At 39.6% G+C, this 26,831-nt stretch overlaps 1 protein-coding gene across 1 annotated transcript in view; it reads left to right on the top strand.

Moving 5' to 3' along the window:
• The window catches only part of GLIS1 (GLIS family zinc finger 1), a gene marked incomplete at its 3' end in the record, with an annotated part of 200,489 nt that extends 179,684 nt beyond the window's left edge, over positions 1 to 20,805 (top strand). The window contains 3 exon segments of the mRNA XM_080348359.1: positions 11,409 to 11,593; positions 17,966 to 18,133; positions 20,669 to 20,805. Of these exon segments, the coding sequence (XP_080204485.1) occupies positions 11,409 to 11,593; positions 17,966 to 18,133; positions 20,669 to 20,805 (490 nt within the window).
• Positions 20,806 to 26,831: the final 6,026 nt, after the last annotated feature.

Raw genomic sequence — 26,831 nt, 5'->3', positions numbered from 1 at the left:
TGTAAATTCCAATTTAAATTATTTAGTGTGATAAATTATCAGCCTAAATGAAACTGATACGATTACAGCTAAGTGAGTTTGAGTGGTGGCACCAAGTTATGCAATTTAGTTTAATGACCTAACAAGGTCACTTTGTAGGATCTGAACACGGTCCCTCTATGTGTGACTGTGAGGCCCTCTGTCACTTGTGTCACCCATAACAAACAGCACTTCTGTTCTCCAAAGAAGCTGGGAGTACTGACAAATAATAACTTTACTGGGAAGGTGATGTGTCTCCAAGGGAAAGTGAAACTTTTCTTATATTCCTGTGGTAATTTAGGTCTTGCTACTCTGCAAACACATCAGTAAATGAAGAACTAGTGGGATTAAGACATGGCCATTGGTGATGATTAATAAGAACTCTGAATCCAATCTTGTGAGTCTTTAATATAGAGGATTAAGTAATCAAAGGTAGAGGGCAGAGCTTACACAACTCGCTTTTGCCTGGGCTTCTCAGCAGCTAACTGCAACCAGTTCAAACCATGTTCCAGACCCCCCTGAAGAGCCACTTACCCGTACAAAATCACAAGAAACAGGACTTAAAAACGATCAAGTGAAAAGAGACATTTTAATCAGGTTGCTTAAACATCAGAATTTTTGTTTGCTTGCTCCTTAGCACCTGTTAATTTAAATACCACAGAAATACTTAAAGGTAAAGAGTTCTCTGTTAAAAATTTAGTCCTTAATTTCTCTTTACGTAAAGTAACACAAGGTACACAGAGCTTCCCTTCTTACTCAGTCAGGGAACACCACATTTTAAATTCCTGATATTTTTAAGGTTGAAAACAAATATGCAGGATAAAAATCTTGTGTGTTAGATTTTCATTTGTACTACTACCATGTTAAACTGTGACAATAAGAGAGTGTAAGCCGGCTACCCCCCCCCCCCCCCCCACACCTTTCAGCCCTGTTACAAACACGGCCAGGACCGCATCAAGTGCTGCCATTTCAAAGAGGAACCTGGCTGTGTGTTCCTGCCTGTCCCAGTGAGTGATGAGCTGGGAGGAAGCAGCCTCCACCAACCCCACATCTCTGCTCTGTGAGTTGCTTTTGGCCTCAGCTTGGCTGGTAGGTGATGGTGGTGTACAAAGGGTTTGGTGGGTGCTTGCTCGTCAGATGGAACCAGACGCAAATTGTGGCTGTAGGAGTTTCACTGTTTGCAAGCAGCTACTTTTCTGGAGCGTTAATGTTTCTGGGATAAGACTGAAGAAATCTCCCCCAAACCAGTAAAAGAAATGGGGGAGATTCTTTTCAGTAGGTTGTGCTAACTCCTTTAAATGCCAGAATCCATGGCCAGATAGGAAAATACATTTGTGTACCTGATTCTCGTTACTTTCAGTGACAATTAGATGTCTAAGTACTTATGTCTAAATTTCATTCATCTTTAAGTTTGTGAACTCATACAAATAAACTGAGTAGTAACTGGCATGTTTCTAAAATCTTTGTAGGAAACAAACTTTTACTGTCTAGAAGTACTCTGGAGAACTAAATACCTACACAGTTTTTGTAACACTTCCTAGGACCAAGGAGATACATCATTCGTTCATTGTGGATTCCACTGGAGAATACTCTTCATTTATAATAGAATACACAAGTCAGTGTTTTAGTCTTTCTTTCAAAAGCACTAAAACCAATAACAAGAAACAGATATCTCTGACAGCTGAAAACATTTTCAATGGAGGAAGCCAAGAACCCATCATAATTTATCTCAGTGTTATGGATCTGAGCACGCAAAAGAGGCATCAGTACATCTGTCCAAAGAAAGAACAATGTACAGGTGTGGAGCTGAGGTTCATGTAACAAAGAAAATCAGTAATTAAAAGCATCTGGTTTCAAATCCCAAGTCATTTATCTCATTGTAGAAAATGTGATCAGAATTCATTTGTAATCATGTCCAGATAGTCTTATACAGTTTTCCCCCACTTAAAGCAAAATTAGCATTAGCATAGGCTTACTTCAACAATATGTGGTTAAGAATAACTTAGTGCTTGATCATGGGGTAAAATATTGTTTGGTCATCAGCAGAAATAGGTGGGCATGTATTTAATTTGTGTTTCTGAAAGGGCTGAATTGACATTCACTGGAGAGCCCTCAGCAGTGGGTCTCACAGTAAGCGCTGTGTTGCCTGCCTACAGGAGACACTGTAAACAAAACTGTATGAGAGCAAACAACAGAATTACAGGAGAAGGTAGGAGAATAAAGGAGTTGGTCAGAGGAACTCAGGAAACATTTAAGACGAATTCAACCACAGCTCTTGTGCATTATATTAATGATTTTAGCCATTACTGGTTTTATCTGTATTTAAATTTACACTTATCTGTAAAGCCTTTTTTTTTTCTTTTTTTTTTTTTTCCAAATTTTGTTTTTCCTTTTAAGTGAAACTTCTTAAGTTAGATGTAAACCATATACCCCAAACACAATAATCTGTCATGGTATAACAAATGATAATATCTCCCACTATTTGGTAGAGTGCCTTTTAGACTGTAAACTTGAAGAAAGCAGGCATCAGCTACCTATACAGAATCTACTTGCACCTAGAAGCATCTTGCTGCATATTTGCCAGAGAATAATGATCTTAAATGACTAAAAATAAGATAGGTCAGTCAAGCATGCAGTTCATGCCAGAAAATATTGAGTAGACAATATCTGTGTTTGATTGCATGTCTTTGTAATTGACTTCCTGGCAATCATGTGAACCTAAGGCAGTGCTCTTTATTTAAATATTTTTTCTATTTCTCTGACCACATTGATAAGGACTTTTTTTTTAACTTTTGAAATACATTTTCCTGCTAGATGGTTAGCAAGAATAAGTTTTCAAATTTCCCTTACGTGTAGCAGCTTCCACTGTAGTGACTCATCAGTTTCATTTCAAAGAACATTATTGAACAAACCCTTATAAATAAAAATGTCTTTTAGATTGGCACAGTCCCCATAATGGTCGCTGTGATTAACTGCTTGGCAGAAATTGCACATGGCAGGTCAGAACAATTGTAGAGGTACTCATTTAACATAGAAAAACTGTGCTTGCGTATTTGTGTGAGTCTTTGTGTAAACAGTGAAATTCATTACAATACACTGAGTTATGTTTTAAGCCCAACTGAGACTTTTATGTGTCTCTGTTAGAAAAGACTGTGAGTATTTCAGTAAGTAATTTTGAACCCAAAGCTGTTTTCATATCACAGTTGATTAGTATTATTAAAATATTCTGAAGCAATGAGATGACCTAAGACTCTTCAGTCACGTTAAAGGTCCCGTGGTATCGTTCTCCATGTTGCTCCTCAGACCTTCTGCCCTTATTGCACAGGTGTCTGTTGACACTGCTGAGAGCGTGGGTGAGTGAAGGTGCAGAACTGGATTCATGTAATTCAAGGAAGTATTTGGAATGAGAAAGAGTATCTTGTATGCACTAGAAGCTGGGAAAAGGCTGACATGGCCTCCGTCCTACTTTAAAGATGTTACATGCGGAGGTGTCATATGCTGCCTTAGTAGCAGAGCGAGGAATAGAGCCTGAGTCTCTGGACAGCAGCTGCTTGAGCTGCTGGAAGCACAGCGAGAAAGGAGGAAAACAGAAACACAGTGTCGTGTCTTGCAGTCGCAGAGCAGAGACTGAGGCTTGTAAGAAGGGCAGGGTGTCACAGCCCAGTGACTTGTTTGCTCATTGTTTATAGAAAAGTGTGATAAAATGCAATGATGCCCAGCAAGGTGATCCGCAATTAAGGATTTATTATTTATCATGGAGAGGGGGGGAAGAGGAGAAAGGAAGAAACAGAGAGAGAAGGAAAAGATTCCTTGCATTCCAGAAATGCAGCCAGAGGCACCTGGCAATGATTAGTGCAAAGGTTCACCAAACTTCAGATAGAGTCCATCTTAAAAAAAAAGTCTTAGAAAAGTGAACGGTATAACTGTTTCCTGAGCATGTGCTGACAGAAATTCCCGTAGGGCAAGACCCAGAACAGAAACACGTGGCAAGAGATTGGGCGCTATCCAGAGACCAGATTAGCAGAGCTTTACACATCATTTTTAATATTATGGGAAGAGATGAAAATCAGTGTTAACTTTTTTTTTCCATTAAAAAAAAAAAATCTCCTGGTCCTGGAACTGAATTGGACTTTCTCACAATATAAGTAACTATAATGCTTAGGGGAGAGATTTTGTGAATGAAATGGTTGGCGTGCTGAATTTATTGGTAGAACCTGGTTTCATGGAAAATTTCAGGTTTCTGTAACTAGCTGCAATACTGTACAAGTCACTTAAGATAAAACATGGAGCTTCTTTGCTTTGTACTTCTCACTCTGGTGCTTTATCATATACTTTTCTTCATTTTAATATGAGTTACACATAATTCTCAAAGTCAAGATTCTTTGATATGGCGATACGCTATGCATGAGAACTGTGTTACAGAATGGTTTTATAACCCAAAATATACAAAAATTTATTTGAGATAAAGGACAGATGTTTTTCAGTCTGGATTCGGTCCTGTTTCCACTGAACTCAATGGGATATGGGTCGAGGGTTTTTTGTCTAGCTGAGGAATCTGCCAATCAGACCATCACATCATAAAAAGAAAAAACCAGACAGTTTTCATATTGGAAACATTCCTATTTTAGATATGTCTATTCTGCGGTTATACTTCATTCCCACTCATTCAAGAAACTTCGTTTGAATTTATTTTCATTATTTTTCAATTTTCAGTTCCATTTAGTATTTACCAATTAAACATACTGCATGTAGCTTTTGGCAGTCAAGAGATGATCAGCTAGATCATGAAAAAACTCATCTTAACACAGCTTAAAATTTGGCTTTATAATTTCTTATTCTATGTTAATTTGTCCAGAAACTGCTATTGAACAAAGACTGGCTGAAGCAAAGTGTAAAAATATTTCTTACTCAGACTAACTACTGTGAATGAATATAGAAAACATACATCTTGACAGAAAGCTCAAAAAAATCAGTGTTGATATGTATGTATTTTTTGGTTCTTTACATTGCAATAGTATTGGAAGAAGACATTTGGTGTGCATGGTGAAAATACACAAATTCTTATACACCACTGCCTGCTTGGGGAGGCTGAAACTGGAGGCAGGATAACAACTTCTAAAACAAGATAATGGTACTTTTAACCCATTAGGTGTCTTTTCTATAGATCACTGCTAACTCATGGCTTAGCTAGATAGTTCCTTCACATATGCCTTGCAATTTAATATGAACATTCACAATCCAAAGTACGTTATTAAAACAGGATCAGCAAGAAAATTTACATAGAAGTCTTTCTAGGATTTCTGTTTGAGATGCTTAAAGGTATGCACTTTATAAAATGATAGAGAAGACTAATATAATCTATGTTTTGACTGTTAATTTTTTTTTTAATTTTAAAATTCTTTTTATTAAGACCCAGATTGCTTTGAGTTTCCATTGATGTGAGTGACAAAATGCTTTGCAGTAGAAGTGAGGAATCGGCTCATTGTCCATATCTAACACTTGATTTAATGACCCTTCATGGGTAGTTTTCCCTCTGAGTTCCAGAGCTTCCTTTAGGGAGGGCTGTGAAGCTGAATATTTTAAGACAGTGTTTTAACACAGTGTTTAGCATGGTACAGAAATGTGTGCGTTATCATAGACAACGTATGTTATCGAGTTAGGATGAGTTCTGCTGATAGTTTTCTGTCGGTTGTGTGAATGAAGGTATTAGATAAACAAGATTTTTCTGATTAGTCCTTTTACTTGTCTGCTGATGCATCCTCAGGTGAGGAACGCATTAGTTTTGCAGTTCCACTTGAAATCATAGGTCCCTCAAGACTAGTATTATGTCTTCGGCGCCATCCTACACATGGTGCTTCAAAGGCAAGTTTGAAAAAGCCCACAATACCTGGTCAATTGTATGAAGTTGTATGATGAGTGAAGAGAGAGAATTTCTTTCTGACTCCTTGGGCGATCAGTTTACATCCTGAAGCACAAGATTTTATTACCCCTTGCTTAGCATGGAAGTGTTGGTTTTGGCCATTAAATTATTCAGTCCCTTTTAAAAAACCTAGGTATTCTGTTTGATTCTGTGACTTGCTGTGGCTGTGAATGCCACAGGCCGGGGCATGCTGTGTGAGCAAAATGCTCCTTTTGTTTTAAGCCAACCTGCTTCTCTCTGTGGTGCGTGCCCTGTTGCTCCCAGGCCTTGGACAGCATGGAGAGGAGGCTGGCTCCTCCACTGCACCACTGTAATCTAAAAAACTGCATTTTAATTTTTCATCTTCCAGTGGCATGTTTCTAGTTTTGGCAGGTTTACTTTGTAAGAAAACCCTGTCTTACTCTTGTAGTGTATCTTCAGCAGTTTTAACTCCTGTGATAACTTAGTGTATGATAACTGAATATAGCTCTTCTGGTTTCACCACTATGTAATACATGGTTAAGTAAGTAGATTCTCACTGCATACAACTGTATAGTTCCCTTTCTGTTACTATCACTGCTATTATCACTGTTATTATCATGTAGACTCTTTTGGTGCACACCCCTCTGTGTGAGAGGTATTGAGAAGCCCCTACTGTTCTTAGATCTGAAGTCACCAAAATGAATCTTCAACTGAAAAAGCTTTCCTGTTTGCATCATATATTACACACAGCGAGGGTTTTAACAATAGCAGTTTCATCGTTTGGCAACTAGAAATCTGCTGGATTCAGAGAGGGCTTGCAAGTAACTTTGTTAGTGTCCATTGCAGATAATGGCTAAGGATAAGGTCAATGCATGGTTAACAGGTTACCGTCCACGTAAGGGACAGACAGTTTCCAATAATGGAGTAGTGAAAGCACTGCAGTGGGTTAATTTATTGTTCAAGTTACTAAGTGTTTTACCATCAAGAATCCTTGTAAGACAGGGTAGACTATATTGACAATCAAACCACATCAGCAGTGCAAGCAACCTGTGAGAACCATTGATTCTTCTTAGCTTTCTCACCAGGCTGGGGAGATGGAAAAAAAGGTGTATCCTTCTCAACAGAAATATTCCGTATAGCCAGGAGCCCTCAACTTTAATGAATTAAGGAAGGCTAAGGATTTTTTTAAATATGTGTGAGAGTATTTATTTGTATTTCTTCTATATAGCTATACATAGGTGCAGATATATATTAAAAGGCCTGCAAAGGACCTGCAAGTTTACTGAATTATACTAGTTACAATTAAAGTAAAATATATGGTATTTATTATTAATATCCAAATCAAAGCAAACTGTGGGTGTAGTACAGTATTAACAGGAAATATCCAGGCTATTAGTTATTGAAACATATGCCTGAGCTACCGCCTGGGAATTTTTAATAGACCCAGCTGAGTTCCTGGTGTAAGTATGTTAGTGTTTTAAGGTTTAGTAGAGGCATCTCCTTTTAAGCTATTTTCTGTTGCTAATGCATTATCTGACTTGTATCAGGAATGATTTCTTCTCTCTTTTAACAACCTGGGTATCACAGCAACCTAATTAGTAGGCAAACATTCAGGAGAGAATTTAAAGCACGGCACTGGGAACTGGACAGTTAGCTGATGAAAAATCTCTTGAGCATGCCAGAGCACATTCACACATGCACACAAAATAATATTTTAGAGACCAGCTTGAGTTGTAGGCATTGTGATTAATATTTTAACACAACAAATACCCACATTGGCCACTTGTGCTAATACAGGCAGATTTTTTTGCTGAGCAAAGCTCCTTCCTAGCTAAAAACTGTGCCTTAACTTCCTGTTTAGGGGAGACTGAGCAGAACATGGTCAGTTTTACGGTGACCCGCTCAACTGTATTAAACTCTTAACACAGAGGCAGCAATGTTCAAGCATTACACGGAGCTGTCAGGGTTTCAGCTCCAGCTCCTGTACTTCAGGAGGTTCCCAGGATACCTGCTGCCCGCAGACAGGGATGTTTGCTGCGGCCCAGCACCGTGACAGCTGTGCCAAGTGCAAGCAGCAAGCCAGCAGCTCGGCTCACCTGCTGGAGCAGGGCCCCACACACCTCTGCACCTCTGTTCCCACCTGGGGAACCTCACCTGCTCTTCACCAGCCATTGCAAAGGCATTGAGGTACAAACACTGTCACAACTGCTGAGCTCACACAGAGGAAAAACAGGAATGAAAAAGAGTGTGAATGGGAGAAGCGCTGCTTTTAAAATAACAATAAAAACTGTTAAATACTTCTCGCATGGTTAAGATTTAAATAGCCTCTGAGAGTAGATAAACTGTGTCGGGAAGCTGTGATTTTCAGTATTCCCACAGCTGGACACCTTAAATGTACCATTTTTGTTTGACATGTAACGTATTTGCAAAGAATTTAAAAATGCAATTACTCGACCATTCTGACAAAGCACTCGACAACGAGCAGCCCCGCAGGCCTCGCTGGGGTGCCACATTTCGCAGCAGGAGCCAGGACAAGACATTTCAAGAGATGGCAGAGGGAACCCAGCACAGGCAGATCCAGAGTACTCGCTTACCAGAAGTATTTTCCTCCCTCATTCAGAGTGGTTTCTGGCTCATCCAGGCCTTGGAGTTTTTAGTACATCTTTTGTTTCTCTTTTAAATGTGTGTGTGGTCATTATCCATATAAATGTCACTATCATGAACTCTTTTAGCAATTATCTTTCCAATGAAAACAACTGCAATCTTTTAAATCTCCTTTCAGATAGAAGCATTTCCAGGCTTCTAACAGCACTTCTGGCATGTCGAGGACAATGTCTCTGTGTGTGCCATTTGAGGGGGTTGGTGACCATTTTGTAATTTGTGGTTGTGCTTTGCCAGTACCCACTTGCAGCCTCAGAAGAGACCATAGTGAAGTATTTTCTGCATGTCCCAGCAGATAACATCAGCCCCATCTTCATGCAATAGTTGACCACAGACACACATTTGAGAGCATTTGCAGAAGACAGAACTTGCAGCTGGGCTGCATGACAGCTCATTTGCGTTAAAGTATTTCTCTACTGAGACCTTTGAGGAAAAACTACAGCCACACGGGAGCTGACCTTAGCATTTAGCTGCTTTTAGCAAATGAACTCCTGAGCATCTGCTCTTCAGCAGTTCAGATCCCAGAGAACATTTTCTGTGTCTGACCTGAAGAGGGCACAGGTGGCCCCTGCATTCCCTGCGTCCCTTTTCAGCACCTCTGCAGCCTCAGGCCCTTACCCTTGGGTAGGGCAAGAGCCATCCCAGCTTTGTTGCAGAGCTCTTTTTAATATGCATCTAAAACAAAAAAACAGGTAAGATTTTTCCTTTTCTTGCATGTTCACTCTTAAAATTCGACTTTAGTCTTCTTCAGTTTACACATCGTCATCATTGGAGGGAGTGTTATCTTTCTTACAAAAAAAACTATTTTCCAGTTCTTACATATTTGGCTTGAAAATATCCTTGCCTTCACCCATTAAACAATACTGGTTTAATTCTTCCGTTTAGTTTGAGGATATTGAGAGTGTCTGTGGTTTGTATTATAGGCCTTGTTTTCCTGCTCTGGGAGATGGAATTATTTCAGCATAGGATGGGCTGTGACTGGTTGATTTATTTCAGCCCCTTTTAATAGAGTGTCACTCTGACAGCATTTGGCAGTGTTCTGCTGCCTCTCATGTTAAATGTGATTAAGCTGTTGTCACCATTAATTCACAGATCATCTATATTTACCTCTTGAATGCTGCCATGTAGTGCTTAGCCCTAAGTCAAGCATAGCCTTGCTCCTCAAGTTTAATCCTAACTGCTCTAAGAAGCAGTCATGTAAACTGGTGAGGAACTGCTATTGCAAATCATGGTTTATGGTGTCTGAACAGCTTGTGCAGTGGTAGAGCAAGATACCAGTGAATGATTTAATTTGTTTTTAGTTGATTCTTTGTATGCATGCAATGGTTTGCGCTCAATATATTTTTCCAGCTAGCTGATGTATTATAACTTGCAGGAGTAATTTTATTTCCATGTTTCAGGACCTGTAGCTGGAAGGTTTCAGCAGGGTGCCTCTCAAACAGACAGGTGGTTTTTCTAGCATCTGAAAGTTCTAGTGCTGTTCGAAGAGCTGCTTCTTATGTTTAGCGAAAGCTCCAGAAGCAACAGAGTATACAGTTAACACAGGGACCACGCGGCCAGCACATCTGACAGTGTGACACTGGGCTATGGAGCAAAAGGCCATTTGTCACAGCTACCATAGCAGGGTTAGAGAAACAGCTTCTTCCTACCCTGTTTCCCTGAAAATAAGACAGGGTCTTATATTAATTTTTGTTCCAAAAGATGCTTACATTTTTTTACATGTATAGCTGACTGGACACTATTTAAATTGACTTTTAAAATTAACTGTAACTAGTGCTTATTTTTGGAGTAGGGTTTATATTTTGAGCATCCTCAAAAATCCTGAAAAATCATGCTAGGGCTTATTTTCAGGGAAACAGGGTATTTACCTCTTTATAGAGTTAGTTTAGTGCAGCTATAAAAGGTGCTTGTATGTGAATGTCCAGATTTTTGGTCCCATCTTCTGCACCGTGACTTCTTTCTGTCTGTAAATGGCCAAATGACAGTTCTCTGACAAATGGTTCATCCCTTCTGGGCCAGATGCTGAACCTCCTGTTGGTGGAGCAGTCACATTGGGACAGGGAGGAAGCACTGAAGCTTCTTTGCTCCACTGGTGGCAGATGCCTGGGGACTTGATGGGAGTGAGTTAGTGAGGTTCTTCCTGAGCTGCTCCAGCTCCTCGTGGGAGCATTGGGTCAGGCTCTGTTCCCCAAGCAGAACTGCCCCCGCGCTCCTCTGCTGTCCCCAGTCCCAGACGTCTGGAGGGAATTTTCCATCTCTCAGGTACAATCACTTATCAGTCTCCCGCTGAGCAGTGCTGCCACAAGCAAAGACTTACTCAGGATTTTATTTGCAAGGACAGTACTATCTGCTACAGTTAAAGGTGTATTTCTAAGTCTAAAAAATTCTACATGAGGAATAATTGGAACAAATGCTTTTCTTTTTCTTGGCTGAAATTTGGGTGTAAAGCTTTACCCCGTTACAGCTATGAAGGCATTACTTGGATTTACTCACTTTAACTACATTTTCCACTTCTGTTTTCTGGATGTGTCTCTCAGCTCACAAAATTTTAAATTAAAACTGAGCTGTGTCTAAGTTGCTTACTGAGGAGTGGTGTCATTCTAATCCTGTCATTAGGACTATTACAGGAAGTCAGTGCAAAGAGAAATCCTTTTCTAACGCTGTTCCCCCCCTAATGAATACCTGAAAGCTGCACTGCATTATCATTTGGGTTTTTTGCAATATAATTTCCACCCACAAAATAAATGTTTTTATAGTTTGGCCATCACAGAAACATGGCCATTCAAGTATTTCAGTTTCCCATATTGTGATGTGATATGTGAAGTTTTTCTGTATGTTTTTTTTCTAGGCTTGCTCCCAACATAATCTCTCCACTTGTCAGCCCCCTGAAAGCATTAGTTCCACCTTCCCTATTGCAGAAGCACGGCTCTCCATCATCACACAGCCAGTCACCAAACGGGCAGCAATTTTCTGGAATACCAAATAAACCATACGCTCAGTTTCAAAACCAGTCTGTACAGCAGGGATCTCAAGGTAACTCTTCCCTTTTTGTTTGTTTGGTTTGGTTTTGTTTTTTGCCACCCCCCCCCCCCCCCCCCCCCCCCCCCGCCCCTTTTTTTAATCCCCAACTAGGGATAAATAATTTGGTTTTGCATTTTCAGCGAATACTTAGTAGGAGACTGACAGCATTTCAATGGGAACTCCAGTTTTTGAAGTGGCTTGCTATATACACAGAGCAAAATTTTCAGACCAGTTCATGCTGTGATATGTTACCATAATGTGGAAAGCTATTACAACAGCAGGTTTATTGCATTTGTTCAGGTTTTTCAGTAGACAGCTACTAGCTGTGCTAGTATGCTGTCATCCAGGCTTCTGTCAGCTTGGAGGGAGGGACACTGCCAAAGCAAGAGCCATCTAGTCCTAAAATACGAGGACTGAAGAGCACCCTGGCAATGGCCTGCTCTGTCCACTCACAGTGATACACTAGACATGAGCTTAGACAAAGAAAAAATATTTTGCTATTTATTATTTGGAAATTTGGCATCTGTATTATTTTATATAATAATATGCAAAGGGACTCCGTACAGCTACTGAGTGCCAGTGTGATTTGAGGACAGGTATGGGAACAGCTAAGCAGCTGTCCCATTGCTTAATTTAAAACATTTTTTGTCCTGAATTACTCGGCCTTTTTAATCGGGAGCTCATTTACCTAGTCCAGAGTTCTGCTGTGGGAACTAATTGATGTGTCTAATTTTTGAGGTATAAATTAGCAAGAGATATCATTATCATCACAGATTCTTCAAGTAACAGGAGCTTGCATATTTAAGAAATGTGTTATATAATCCAGATGGCATGCTGCTTAGTGTGGTAATTATTCACAAAAAGAGAAACATGCAGGACATCTGTCTAGTTGCAAGTATAACCAAGCGTATAAGTTTATACAGGCAGATAACCAGTTTTTGAAACTCATTTCACAGCTGTACTGTCAGTTGCATAAGGTCATTTTTGGCTGGCAAAGTCTCACGTGATCAATTTAACAGTGGGCAGACCAGGAGGTTTGCTTTCCCTCAGTGTACACTGAGACTCGGAGGACATACAGGAGGTGAACACAAACCCAGTGAGCAACTCACAGCTGCAATGGGGTTCAGTGTCCCCACAGTTCCCTCAGCCCTTCGTTCTCTAAGGTGTATTTTTACTCTTTGGTTGGACTGACTTAGTCTGAAAAGTTAAAGCATACTACATTAAGTGATTTGTGCTGAAGGCAAAACTAACTTGACCTGATGCTCAACAGATTATTCAATTTAAAAAGATTAACTCTGTAAGGGAAAAGTGGCAGATTTATGATAGCATATAATGATATATGATTATGTTACTATAATGAGCTAAATAACTACAAACCACAAGAGGAAAGTTTAGCAGCTCATTACTATGGCAGAAACAAATGCATAGACAGAACAAGTTTTGAACCACTTAAATAAATTGACTTTATTCCTTAAGAAAACCACATTTCCTTTTGAATGAATTGTTGCTTTCTAAGTGTTATGTCGTGTGGTTTTGAAAAAGCAATAATTTTCTACTTTAGCCAAATGTTGAAGTAGTATTTTAAATTCATTATGGAAATGGTCATTCAAAAATCAATTTTGATTAGCAGCCTTTGAAATCAATTGATCTGTAACCTCTACTTAGCTGTACTTGCTTTACATCTTTTTTGCTTCTCAGTTCATTAATAGCACATTTTTATAATGGAATCTGTAGTAATTTGGGAGTTTTGAATTTTTGCCAAAAAAGGAACACTATGTAAGTCTAGTTGTAGAGCTGTATAGAAGCATAGAAACATTGTGGATCTGACATTTTTAGAAGACAGCAAGCTTTGTCAGGCTGGTAACAGAAATATTGATAATGAAAGAATAAATGGACATTATTTATATGTTTAAACCTAGTTGTAGTAAGATCAGATGGAAATTATTACATGCTAAAAGAATTTGGCAGGCAATGGAATCCTGTAGTTATTTATACCTGACATGATTTCTTGTCGAAATTTTATGGAATTTGAAAAGCTGAGATTTATTTGCACATACATGTGAATGACATGACATAACAAGATGGTATTTAATAGGCATATTCCAATTATTTGCTCATTACATCATTCATTTTAAAGTGGCTTGAAGTTTTCTAGGCTGTGCCTTAGAGAAACAGAGGCAGCCAGTGCACTGTGTGAAGTGGCTAACTGCAGCTTTTCTGTCACAAATTATGTCAAAGCAAAATTTTAGCTAAATGTTATGTTTGGAACTCGGTTTATTCCTTTATTAACTGTGATATTTCTACATCTACTGTACATAAAACATTTAATAGTGATCATTTAAACTGACAGGACATTTAGTAAATTCTTCACTTGAAAATTAACCTCAGAAAATGTTTTATTTCAATCAAAACTGAAGGAAAACCTGCAATTCATGTGGAAAAAAAACATTGGTGAAAGACTTGTTGCCAAATTGGTGCTACACTTTTGCTTTCCTAGAAGGAACAGGGATGTTTGCACCAGGCAAGCCTCTTGTTTACTTCATATTTTAACCTCTGAAGAGAGTCTATTTAAGAACTTGTAAAAAGTGTTCCATGTTTAATTTACTCTAAACAACCATATATGGTTGTTAATTGAACTATTAGTTATGGGATTTTAATCGTATCTTAATTCCTAATACTTTCTGTGTAAGGCATTTCAAAAAATCTAAACGAAACACAAGTAAATGGCATGAACTGAAAGCATCTTTATTTCATACCGCACATTTTTAAAATGTATAAATGCAGTAAAACTCTGTCCTGTACTGCATATGAAAATCAAATTTGTATTGCCTGCAGGCAACAAATTTTATTTCCTGTGGTTGTGTAAAATGAACAAAACCTTATATGGTAAGAGCACCCATTGTTCTAACAGTCCTTGTGGCTGCTTTAACTCACACGGCCTTTGCATCGCTTGTGTAAAGACTATGGTTTTCGGGAACACTTAGCATTTAAACAAGCTGCAATTTCCCTTTCAAATAGTGTAAAAAATCGTGAGGCTCAGATCCTCTGGAGTGACTGGCCTCTTGAGCCGTGCCAGGCTGCTGAAGGCCATCAGCAAGAGCCAACCTACCTGGTACCAAAAGAAACTCTCCAATTGTGCCTCTGAAGCAGTGGGTGGGATTATGGAAAGTGTATTAAAAAGCCATGTAAAAAATCTTAAGTGACACAGCAACTCCCTGGTCCTGCAGTCCTTCAAGCTGGAGGCATGCAATTGCAGACAATCCAGGACTCATTTCAAATACACCTTTGAATACTGCAAGCACAATTCTTCCCACCGAGATGGTGTTTCATGCCCAGTTTAAGGGCAGGGAACAGCAACAAATTCTTCCTATGCATCCTAGAATGCCTTGTAAAATCTCTGTCCCATTCTTATAGGGTCCCACTACCTCATTGTTTCTATGAAATTAATGAAAAAGGAAGTAAGCTTGCATTATCCTGCTCGGGTCAGAAGGGTTAAAGGTCCCATTTTAGTGTCATGATTTGTGTTACATGACCAATGTTCTTGCTGCAACCTTCCCCTTTCTCACTCCATCTTTTATCTTTAGTTTGCTACCTGCATTTATCACATCTGCAAGCATATTAGAACAAGAATGGTGTCTTTCTCTGTATTTTCTTTGTGAAGCACTCACAGAAATTTGGTCCTGGTGAATACAACAGTGCAATAACACTAGTATTTTCCTACATTGTGTCTGTTTGTTGGATAGTTCCAGTAAAACCTTTTGTGCTGCCTTTTCAGATTATCACACAGTGAAACTGAGGGGCAGCTACTGCAACCCAAAGGAGAATTTGATTGCTTATGGCAGTTCTTTTGCAGACTTTTGACTTTGAGGCAGTTCTTTACCTCAGGTATTCTTTCCTGAGCAGCTAGACAGTGTAACTTAAAACACTTCAAAAAAAAGCCTTACCCATAGGCCTTGAGAAAACCCTGGATCCAACTAGTTTCAATCCAGTTCTGTCATGGTTGGCTGTTCTCTGATTTTCTAAGCCACTGTTCCAGCCCTGTAGATCATAAAGATATTTAATTGATTTAACAAAGGCAAACCTGGGACCATGACGACAGGGCAGCAATTACAGAGACAGAAAAAAATACACATCATGCCTTCCCTAGAAGTGATGTCTATAGCAGACTTTCTGGAAAAAGTTCATTTTTTTCTCTAGGAATGCATATAAGTGCTCTCTGCAACCAGTTATACCTCATCTGAAGACAAGTGTCTCATTTTTTTTCACTGCTCATCTAAAAAGGATATATTTTTAGAAGGTTTACACGAGTGTTTTATAAACAGAAAAGTCAGGATAATAATCAAAAGCTAGTCAATACAGCACTGTACCTAAAACCACATCAAAAGATGGCTTTGCAACCTCTAGCAAGAGCTGTTTGGTTTTTTTGAGCCAGACTTTCCAAGCAGTAAATAGAGGTGGCTGTCTATTCTGAGGAAGGACATGCATAATTTAATACTTAGCTTTCCAAATTTCTGGGCCTTCTACATAGCAGCACATATGAACAGCTTTGGTATAGTGTGCAGTGCCGTTATCTGATATCATCATCCGTTAGTATTTCAACAGTCATGGATATCAACAATTTAGGTATTTTGTGGTGGAGGATCACAGGTTCTCAAGAAATGACTCATCTAATCCTTGCAGATTCTGCCAAAACACATATTAAACTGTGACACTTCAGAGCAGATTTTTCACCACTCAATGAGTTCATTGCATATCTACTAAAGAATTGCCTCAGCATTATTTACTACCACCTTAGAAAAACATGGCCAGAAGGAACAGACAGACCCTGAGCTTTGCCTGGTATTACCTATTTGGTCAAACTTTGGTTGTAAAGGGAAAAGGTGGAAAAACACAGGAGATCTTAACAGGAAAAAGCTTATACCCTGCATGATTTGTAAGGGGAAAATTCCACCCTGTACAGCACCGGGTGCTCTGGCGATAGGCACGGGTGTTTAATTTCTGAACAAACTATCTGAACAGCTGCACAAGTTGCCCAGCAAGCCAAGTCTTCCATCAGTGAGTGGAGCTGTGCTGACATCTCTCATCAGCTGAAGATCTGTTTGTGGCTGTGTTAGACTGAACTACCAGGGATTTTTGCAGTAGTTCCTTAGGAGCGGTTTCAGTCTGAGTAAGTCCAAGGGAAGAAAAACAACAAGTAGAGGAAAATCCACATTCTACTAAACTTTAAGCCTGACTTGATTGACTTCAGCTGCATATAAGGGAAGGAGCATCATTTCAGAAGGCACTTTCAGAGAAGGTAGGAGAAGAGACAGTTAATATGAATATGTAAATAGCATGTGATGAACCTGGAGTCAGGAAGAAGTTATTGAGTCAGGAGGAAGGAAGACAATTAAATCAGGCAGTGGTTGGTATAAATCTTGTGGCATGCTTTGAGGTCACCCTTATTGGAGCAAATAACATTTTCTTTTAGGATGTTGGCACAAACTTGTAAGTTGTAAAATTCCTCAGCAATTCATTTATACTTAACTATTAAATATCTTCTTTTGTTGTATACAGCTCATTCATACCTTTTGTTGGCAAAAAACAAACTGCTTTGTCCCCTGGTAGTACGATACTTTAAAAAAATAGCAGGACATAATAAACGTAGGCTATGTACGTGAGGGACAAAAGTCAACATGCCCCAAAAGCAGAATGACTGAGGCAGTCAGAGACCATACATATTTACCTCGGCACTTTTCAGAAGCCTCTAGCTGGGCTAGAAGTCTTCACCTGACATCCATGTGGAGTCAGTCCTGCACCTCTAGTTCAATTTTACTTGCAGACTATGGCCCCTATGCTCAGTGAAAGGGGTTTCATTTGAAATAAGAGCAGTCTGAGAAAGGAGAGGTTTAAGGTATTCTTAGAGGTATTTCTAATAAATAATGCTGTCTCCAGCAGTGCATAACGCACACTAGATGGGAAAAGACTTAACTGAAAACAAAGCAGTGCTATTCATTTAAATAGTGCATTATTGTATTTAAATTAAAAGTAATTCATTATAGACACATTCCCTTAGGAGTTTAGCATCCTGGACCTGATCCAGTGAGTACTTAGACTTAGCTTTGAACACAAGTGGGCTGTTGACTGTGTTCAGCTGATCTATTGCTTGAAATCAAGCACATCCTTGAGATTTTTGCTTGATGGGGATCACAGTCCACAGCACCTTGTGGGACTGAGTCTGTTGCAGCCTTTATATTATTACGCCTTACAGAATAGCATGATCATTTTTCCATAGTTAAAACGGAGGAACTAAAAACCCCCACAATAGTAATGAAATACTGTGACAGAAATGGAGCTAATACCATTGCAGTAGTATTAAAATGTGTGTGCAATATCTGTTTTCAGGTTACCAAGGCAGCTTTCACTCAATACAGAACTGTTTCCACTACGGAGACTGCTACAGAACAATGGACCAATCTGTCACCAGTGATGTGCTCACAGGGGAATCCCATTGCTTTAATCCTCTGAGACAGAATGGCTATCACATACTCAGCACACCTCTAGCTTCAACAGGTAATTTATTCTGTCTATAAAGAATTATCCCTATGATATTTTTAGCAGGAGGAGAAAAGAACACACTCTATAGTCAATGATGTTATTACAAAAATGTTTGCATAAAAAAACCACAGTCACTGAAATTCATTGGCATCTAGAAGAATCCCAAAAGGAAAGCAAATTTGTTTTCTTTAATCCTCCTGTATTTGATGGACAAATTCTCCTTCTGTTCTACTGGATGTCTCAGGCAACACACACCTTCAGAAGCGCTGACAAAAAAGACACCTCTCACATTTATTGTGTTGGCTATTTGTGGCACATGTCTTCAGGTAGGCTCAGGCAGGCTTTTTTAAATCAGATCAAAGTTAAGAAGATCATTAGCACAACTCTGAAGAAAATAGCAGCAGCAAGAACTTCCTGTCCATGTAAGAATTAAAGGATGGCTTTGTTTTGCAAGGCTGACATTTACAAAATGGAAAGGCACTGCTTTGATAGGTTCAGCTAAAAATATTTGTTAGTTACATTTTGTTCAGAAGTTCCTTTGTGTTTGTGCTGTTGCACATTCATGGCAATTGTATTTTCCTGTTCAGTTACATATTTGCATAATGTAAAATTTGCAACAAGTTATTATAGCTAGATTACTATAATACTTTAAGTATTCATTTTTATGAAGCTTTTTTCCTACTTTTAAAACCACAATTAAGAATTGGCAGAATTACTGAAATCAAACAAAATGTGAATATTGTCAGAGCCACAAAACACCAACATTTACTGCAATCTTCACTTACGTATCTCCAAGAAATTTTTCTTTATGTCTGAATTCAGGAGGACATCTTGGTTAAGGATGATACTGAAAACAGATGGTTAAATGCTTTTTGAAATGGGGCCTAAGGCAGACTACAAAAATCAGAGTTGACTTTCCTGTTTGTTTCATATTAAAGGAGACTCTGCTCAGAGAAAGCGTGCATGCATTTGTCTGTTGTTCCATGCTAGAAGGTGTATGCATCAGTAACAAACACAAGAGAAAAGTTTAAGATGAAGTTTCAACTTCAACTTTGAATTCTTTTGTCTTATTCATAAGTTTGGTGTTACTAAAACATAGTTTTTTTCATGCTAACATCAAATTTCAAGTTCAGATTGACAGCCTGCAGTATTTAAAGAACAGACTAAATAAACTTTCCAAAAGAAATTGTAGGAGCAAAGAATAATACTATGGCAAGACACCAACTTCAACAACAGCTGATTTTTCTGTCTGAGGCTAAACTATTATGAAATGTTTCTGTGTAATATTTTTGTTTTTAGAGTGGTTATTGAGGTATGCAAATACTTAAAAGGCTGAAATATAAATATTTATGAAATATAGAAATCTTATCTTTTTGTGCGTAAAAATAGAACTGTTCAGGTTTGCAAGATTCATCAAGGCTATGCATTAATTTTTTCAGGCTTTTATAGCACCATTAATATTAAATGAGATCTCATCTCACAGGAATGCCAAATGTGACTGGCAAACAGCTGTTCCATGAATCACATTAACAGTCAATAAATTTTTATTTTCTGCTCAGGACTTTGGATAGTTTACTCTATGTGGAATCTAATAATGATTTCTGGGGTGTATGCTTATCTTGGGTTTTGTCCATCTGTGGTTGTGTATCTACCCAGTATACAGGCTCATCAAATAGAAATTAGCATAACATAAACACTCGCAAAAGTTATCAAAATATTGGTCACTCCACTTGGACTGACACAGCACAGGGCAAATAAACAGGCCAAGTTCGTCTTCCAGAGACCTGGGACGTACGCCACATGCCAGATTTCTGCAGACAGCAGAATTTGACCTGTAAACTAACAGTAAATTAATACGTCATAGGAAAATGCAGAAATGTAAATAAGTAGAGAATTTGGTCTTGAATAATAAAAAACATACCTAATAGTAAAATACCTATAATTAAGTTCTAAGGAGTGAGCCGATGGTTCCTTCTGAAAGCAGGACTGGCCTCGCAAGACTACAGGATCTGTCATTACTGCTGGTGGTGCAGTACTGCACAGCCTGCAGGCTTTTAGTTGAGCCTGGTCCAGCATCTGATTCAGCCACATCTAGACACTTGCTGCAGATCTAAAGATCTTAAGATCTTCTGGCTCTTCAGAACAGCTGGGAGACACATGGAACGTTTTTCCTAAGTGCCATTAAAAGGAAAAACACGTAAAACAAGGACTGCATCACTTAATGCACACTCACTAGGATCCTTGCCCACTCATTGTTTTGACATCCTATTCAGATGAGTGTAAAGTCCCAAGAGAGTAATGCTCTGATACTTGCACTTCACTTGCAAATGCGTAGCTTTCCGCAGAAATGAATGGGAGCTTCATCTACTGTGACACAAATGCCCATGGAGATTAGTTTGTGTATCTCCTGGGTAAGGCTTTGATGGTAAACACTATTGTCTTTTCATTAACACTGGGCTGTACTGTATAATCCCAGGCCTCAAACTATGCTTCCTTCCTTATATGTACTGTGGTACTAAATCATATCCATACAACTTGTCCCGCTTTCAGGCTATGATGCAATCGCTGAAGCACAGTGTGTATCTGAAGACATGGTCTCAAACGGAACCGATGACAACGGATTCTTCCAAAACGGCGCCTTTGATCACTGCTTGAATCACATTCCTTCCATATATACAGACACCTAAGAGCAGTGCTGACCTTGTTTCCTCTATTATTCCTATAACTGTGTATGTAATAACCAAGGTGTTGTTCAAGTACTTTTATTTAGTCTGTATCCCTATATGTGCTCATTTAAATAAACACCTCACATTTACCAAACCATTTTATACATGGATAGTCTGTATAAGAGATAATATTGGAACCTGTTCCTTTGCTGTGGCACTTTGAAATTAATGCTTTAAGGGAATGAGGAGCATTTCAAGCAGCTTGTTTTGTAAGTTCTCTCAGTAAAATGTAAATGTAAGTTATATAATAAACTTGTAAAGAAGGGGCTTTTTTCCTGAGAAACATGTTTCAATTTGAGAATGTTGTTCCCTTTAATCAGTTTTCATTTAACCTGTTTGTCAATTCTTCTTTTTTTTTTTTTTTGTTAACTAAAAGGATTTTTTTAATCACAGACCTCATGTATATAAAGAACTTCATTTGCTCAGCTGGTTTTATATTTTCAGTTTTACAAAGAAAGCATTAAAAACTGGAAACAAGTGTCCTGTCATTTCTTAACATCATTGGTCTGCCTGATAAATCCTAATATTATGTTCTTAAAATGCCTGAGAGTGATTTAAACAAAACAGTGACATTTCAGTACCTGTGAAATTAAAGCAGCCCAAGTGTACATGAAGAAAAGCAAGGGGCATGCAGACTTTCAGTGAAAGGGCCAGAAGCCTTGTAGCGTGGGGCGGCATGGTGGGCTGGCTTCATGGTGCTGCGCGCCCGCAGCTCTGCACCATCTCCCAGCCTTCTTGCTGCCCTTGCCGTTGTGGGTACATCAGCACATGCAGCTGTCCCAGCAGCGCAGGGAAAAATTAAATGCAGCTGTGGTTGGCTTTTTGAGTCCAAAAGTAAATGCACGGCCTCATCTCATGTGAGATCCGTGGCACATTCACACTGCACAAACACTGAGTATGGGGCAGGTCACCTCATTTCTCCCTTCACAAGAGCTGGCACCACTGTGAACTCTCCACTTCAGGCACAGGCTTGAGAGAAGAGCAGGATGCCTTCGGAGGACTTTCCTCCATCCAAAGCACTTTTAATCAGTGGCTTCCAGAGGTCACCTGCAGTAGTTTGGATCCCTGTCACTGTGGCCCTGGCCCTACTGGGCTGCATTTCCCAGCCCAGTGGTGACTCCTGGGGAGAAGCAGGCATCCTGCAAGAGGACAGACACTCCCAACGTGTGCCAAGACATACACATTAAGACGTGAGCTCCTGAAAATGTCTGATGGTGGTTTGGGAGAACAATAAGGAAAAACTAAAAAAAAAAAAATTCGTTCTCATTTACAAACCATTGCTAGTTGGGCTTAATAAGACACTCTAGGAGCAATGTATGGTTATCTGAATGGCTTTATCTGTCTAATACACAAACCCCAAACTCAGGAAATGCTGCTGCATGCAGAACCTGCTGTCCTGCAGGTCTGGGTGCAGCCTCGCGAAGGAAAATGCCTTGGCTGTTTGGGTTAAATGAAGATGTGCCGCATCCCTGGGGAGACACAGCATCAACTTTGCTCTTGTACAGTAAATGGAAACAAATGAAAATGAATGTCCTAGCTGCCCTTGGCAGTGTCCAGCTGTGACTGGCTGGGCCTCCTGCACCTGATTCCAGAGAGCTTGAGCTTGGCCACAGGGCAGAGCTCTGGTGAAAAGGCTGAAGGACATTTTTACAGCAGGTCCCAGAGTGACCAAGCCTACACCAGTGACAAGCCCTTCCCACAAGCCAGCTCCCACGTGACTGCATCTGCAGCAGCAGAGGTGTCACGCCAGGCACATGGCAGCCTGAGGAATACTGTCCTGTGCCCACTTGAGCCACGGCAGCACACCTGAATTGCTGCTGGTGCCTGGGAAGTTCTTCACTGCCAGCCAAATCTTCACTAAAGGATGTCCAGACTAATGTCTGACAAATACCCCTTCATTTAGAGCTCAAATTTACCCAAGCTACCATGAGACACCACTGAAAACTTCGCACTGGGTTAAAACCTCTGAGTGACTCAGGACAGTATTTTCTTTTTTTCCTCTCTTCTACCTGTTACCAGGAGCTGCTGGGCAGCGGTGTGCCAATGCAGAGCTGCCAAGGCCCTGCCCTTGTGCCAGGTATGCCAGTGCCAAGCCCCATCTATTAACTTCTCAGGCCTGTAATCCAGTTAGCTGCTACCCAGAGAACAGCCCAAAACAAGAAGCTGCTGGAAGATTTCTTGTCTTCCCCATCCCTGAAGGACTGACAGAAAAATGTCAAGCACCTGGCTTCAGCAAAATAGCAAGTTCCACAGGAAAAAAAAAAAAAAAAAAAGCTAAATTCAATGGCATGTTAAGAAAACATCAAATTTTGCAGCTGCATATTCAGAATACAAAGAGCAGGCACCAATCTGAATGGGGTGATTCTTTGGCAGCATTTGCAGAAGTGGCATTACTGGGTCCACAGGACTGAGGTTCCCCTTACGGTCACGGAGTTATATAGCTACAATGGATATATAAATATATATTTAAGCACAATTTGGTGGCAACGTGTGAACCCTGCAGTCAAAGTACTGGGGAAAACACAGTAGCAGCATAAACTTAGAGGTCTCCAGTGCCTCAGCTGCTCTGTGTATTTATGCGTCCTTTGCAGCCCTCCTAGCAGATGCTGGCTATAACTCCTGGCAGTTTCCAGCTTTGGAAAACTTGTAGGGAATCAGAAGGGTACAGTGAGGGTGCTCTAAGTTTGCAGACAATCCTTGAATGGCAGCTCTCAAGGGACCAAGGGACCATACTGTGACAGCAGCACATTTAGCATCCCTCCAAGGCTGACCTGGGCTAACCACAAAGCCTACACGGATACATTTTACTTGTTTCTCCAGGACCTGGCTGTACCTTGTTAGCGTACATGAAGGCGCTTCTGTATTCAATTTAACTTTCTGTCGTCAAGAAATTTGAATGAAACTTAGACATTCAGGAAGTTTTACAGTTAGTCACTACAGAACAAGGTGCATGGGGTTATATGACCCCCCTCTTTTATAAACCGTTCCTCAAGATCTCTAGCTCTCAAAGACGCCCAGTCCCAGCTGCAAACCCGTTAATTGTGGCTGCCCTGCCTGGCCCAAGCAGTGGCAGCACTGACTCATCATTCCTCTCCTAGAATTAAAATGCATAAACGCTCCAATTGTGAGTTAAGCCTACGCACGTGGCTTTGCCTCTGATCACTGCCACTTTTAGCTTTCTGTCCTCTTACTTATCTACTCTGATGCATCAGAGTTTGGGGTTTTTTTGGTCTCAGACCTAACTGGCCAGAACTCTTTCCTAGAACATTAAACAAGGAAGCAGGTAGCTTAACAAATGCCAAGCAGTTAAAACTCTAGAGCTTTTGAAGGAGGACTTAGAAAAAAAAAACACACCCAAAGCCCAATAAAGCTGTATTGGCTGAGACAAAAATAAAAATAATTCCTGTGCTTCAATTAGTTGGAAACATTAAAAGAAAATAGTGCCTTAAATACACTATTAATCTCATTTCCTAAAAATTAAAGAAATCCTTTTAAAAATGACATTTTTTTAGTTAGAAATACAAACCAACCAAACCTAAACATATTTGATCAATTACAAAAATATTTATGTCACAATAACGAGGCTGTTCAAAACCACACAATGATTCACAAAGGTCTGGGAAACTTAAAGCATAGCAGCTGGAGTGATGATTTAATTCCAGAATCTGTGTGAATCAAGTTTTCTGTAAATTAAAAAGATAGATTCAGAGAAATGCAAAGGCACTGGTTTGAGTCTGTACAGTTTAGAAAGTTATCCATAATAAAACCACTAAAATACACAACAACACAAGTTAACAGTTACCTGTGTGCTTGTGTACTTCATTATTTCACTTTATTACATGTAAGTAGGGAAGTATCTCATGTAAGCTTTTCCTAAAGACACAAAGAAACCTTTCAATGGAATTTATTGCTTGGCAAGTTTCTCCTTGTGGTGCTGTAAAAACCCCACCAACTAATACATATAATAACTGGAGTAAGGCTTTATAATAGTAGAAAATTATTACCCTGTGGAATTAAAATGGAACTGCTGGTTCCAGTTGACTGTCAGATACTTTTTCAAACTAGGCAACAGAATTCAAATAATAAATTACAGCACCACTTTATAAATAGCTACAAATCATTTCCCTAGTGAATGAAAAACCTCATTTACCCCTGTGTACGCACTCTATGTGTATGCAGGACACTTTAGGAATGGCTGAAATAAGATGACCTTCAGTGGCTGATCAAGCTGAGAGAGAGAAAATGAATTTCAGGTTGACACTGAAGCAGCTATAGCACTTCTTTGTGCCTTCCACCAGCTGGGATGCAAGCCAAACATTCAGCAGGACCTCTAAATTATTAATATAATTAAGATCAAGCTTTTCATTGTATAGAAAACCAAAATGCTTGTTCTGTTCCCATTTACTAGCTGCAGTACTTCACAAGCTATAGAAGTAATAATCCTTTCAGTGCTACAGAGGTGCCTTTGCAAGTGAGCAAAGGAGATGTACACATACGGCATATCGTGACAAAATAACACTGTTTGAATGCCATAATTCTCATGTGGCAACATGACACAGGTATCTCCAAGCCCAATGCCACAGCTCTGCAGTAGGAATGGCTGCAGCCCATGGCAGGTATCAGGTGTGTTTTCCCACAGAGATAATACAGTCCATGAGTACATCTGCCCAGAGAAGCTGTGGATGCCCCATCCCTGGCAGTGAGCAACCTGGTCTAGTGGAAGGTGTCCCTGCCCATGGCAGGGGGGTGCAACTAGATGATCTTTAAGGTCCCTTCTAACCCAAACCATTCTATGATTCTATGATTTTCAGATAATATTTTCTAGTTTTGTACACAACAAACAGCAGGAACAGCTGCTGCTTGTGGAAAGGCTTCTCTGCTTCTGAGATTGTCCTCTCAACAGGATACATTTTTATAAATAGTCCAAGTCCAAAAAACCCAATTCCAAGGCACATTAAGAGCACCGATTTGATACTGCAATAGATGTCAGTTACGCAAGCAGAGCAACAAAAAAATCCCAGTTCTTAAAACAACCAAGTATGTGAAAATAAACACTGACTGTAAATTGAATTTAAATTGCATAAGAGTAAAAGATTTCAATGTTTTTGTTATTATCTTGCTAAAAACTATATGAGTTTAGTTCAGTTCTCCAGCAATGTATTTGTATTAAATTAGAAGATTAGTGCAACAGAAGATGAAAAAACAACCAGCCTGTATCATTTAATTCACTAACAGCAAAAAGTCATTGGAATATTTCCTTCTGAGATAAGCCCTTTTGAGATCTGCAGAGTTACACTAAAAGCTCCTCTCTACTTAAATTTCAAAGCTAATTGTGAACTCCCTTAAGTGATTTGGAAGTCCATGGGCCAGAATCAGCAGAAAAAAGAGCTGTAGATGTCTAGATTGTCAAAGCCTTGCAAGGCTGCATATCTTGACTCCACGACCTGTCAGCCACTATAGCTCCAAAACGAGTCAAACCATGGCAGACTTTTTTCTTTAAAGCATCAAAACCATAGAAAGTCCCAATGTAGCTAAAGCCCTTAACAAGACTGAGCTTTCTACCTGATTATTACTGAGATGAGAAGAAATCTGCCCATTCCTTTAGCAAAAAGATTTTTGTAGTGGTGGTAAAGCTAGAAAAAATCAAATAATTCTATGCTGACACAGATTTCCTAGTCAAAGTCAGTAAATCTCATTCAAGATCAAGTGACTCAACTTTAAAAGTATATTTCTGGCCCTATGATATATAGAAGTTCTCTTCAATTAGTCAAGGACCGCAAAAAAAGCATTATGCTAATTTTCAAAACTTTTGTAAGTTTTGGTCTGCTTGATTTCAAAGGGTTTTCTCCCTTCCTTCTGATAGAGGCCATATCTCTGAACCCACATGGCGTGCCTGGGGGGCAAGCAGTGGACTGGCATGTGCTGCTGGACACAGGGACCTGGCAGGACACTGGCCAGGGACTGGGCTAGGAGGGGAGTGCATTCAG

This window comes from Nesoenas mayeri (genome assembly GCF_963082525.1).
Source record: "Nesoenas mayeri genome assembly, chromosome: 8".
NCBI lineage: Eukaryota > Metazoa > Chordata > Aves > Columbiformes > Columbidae > Nesoenas > Nesoenas mayeri.
Note: the sequence above shows the minus strand (reverse complement) of the source record. Positions and strands in the feature narration are given on the sequence as shown.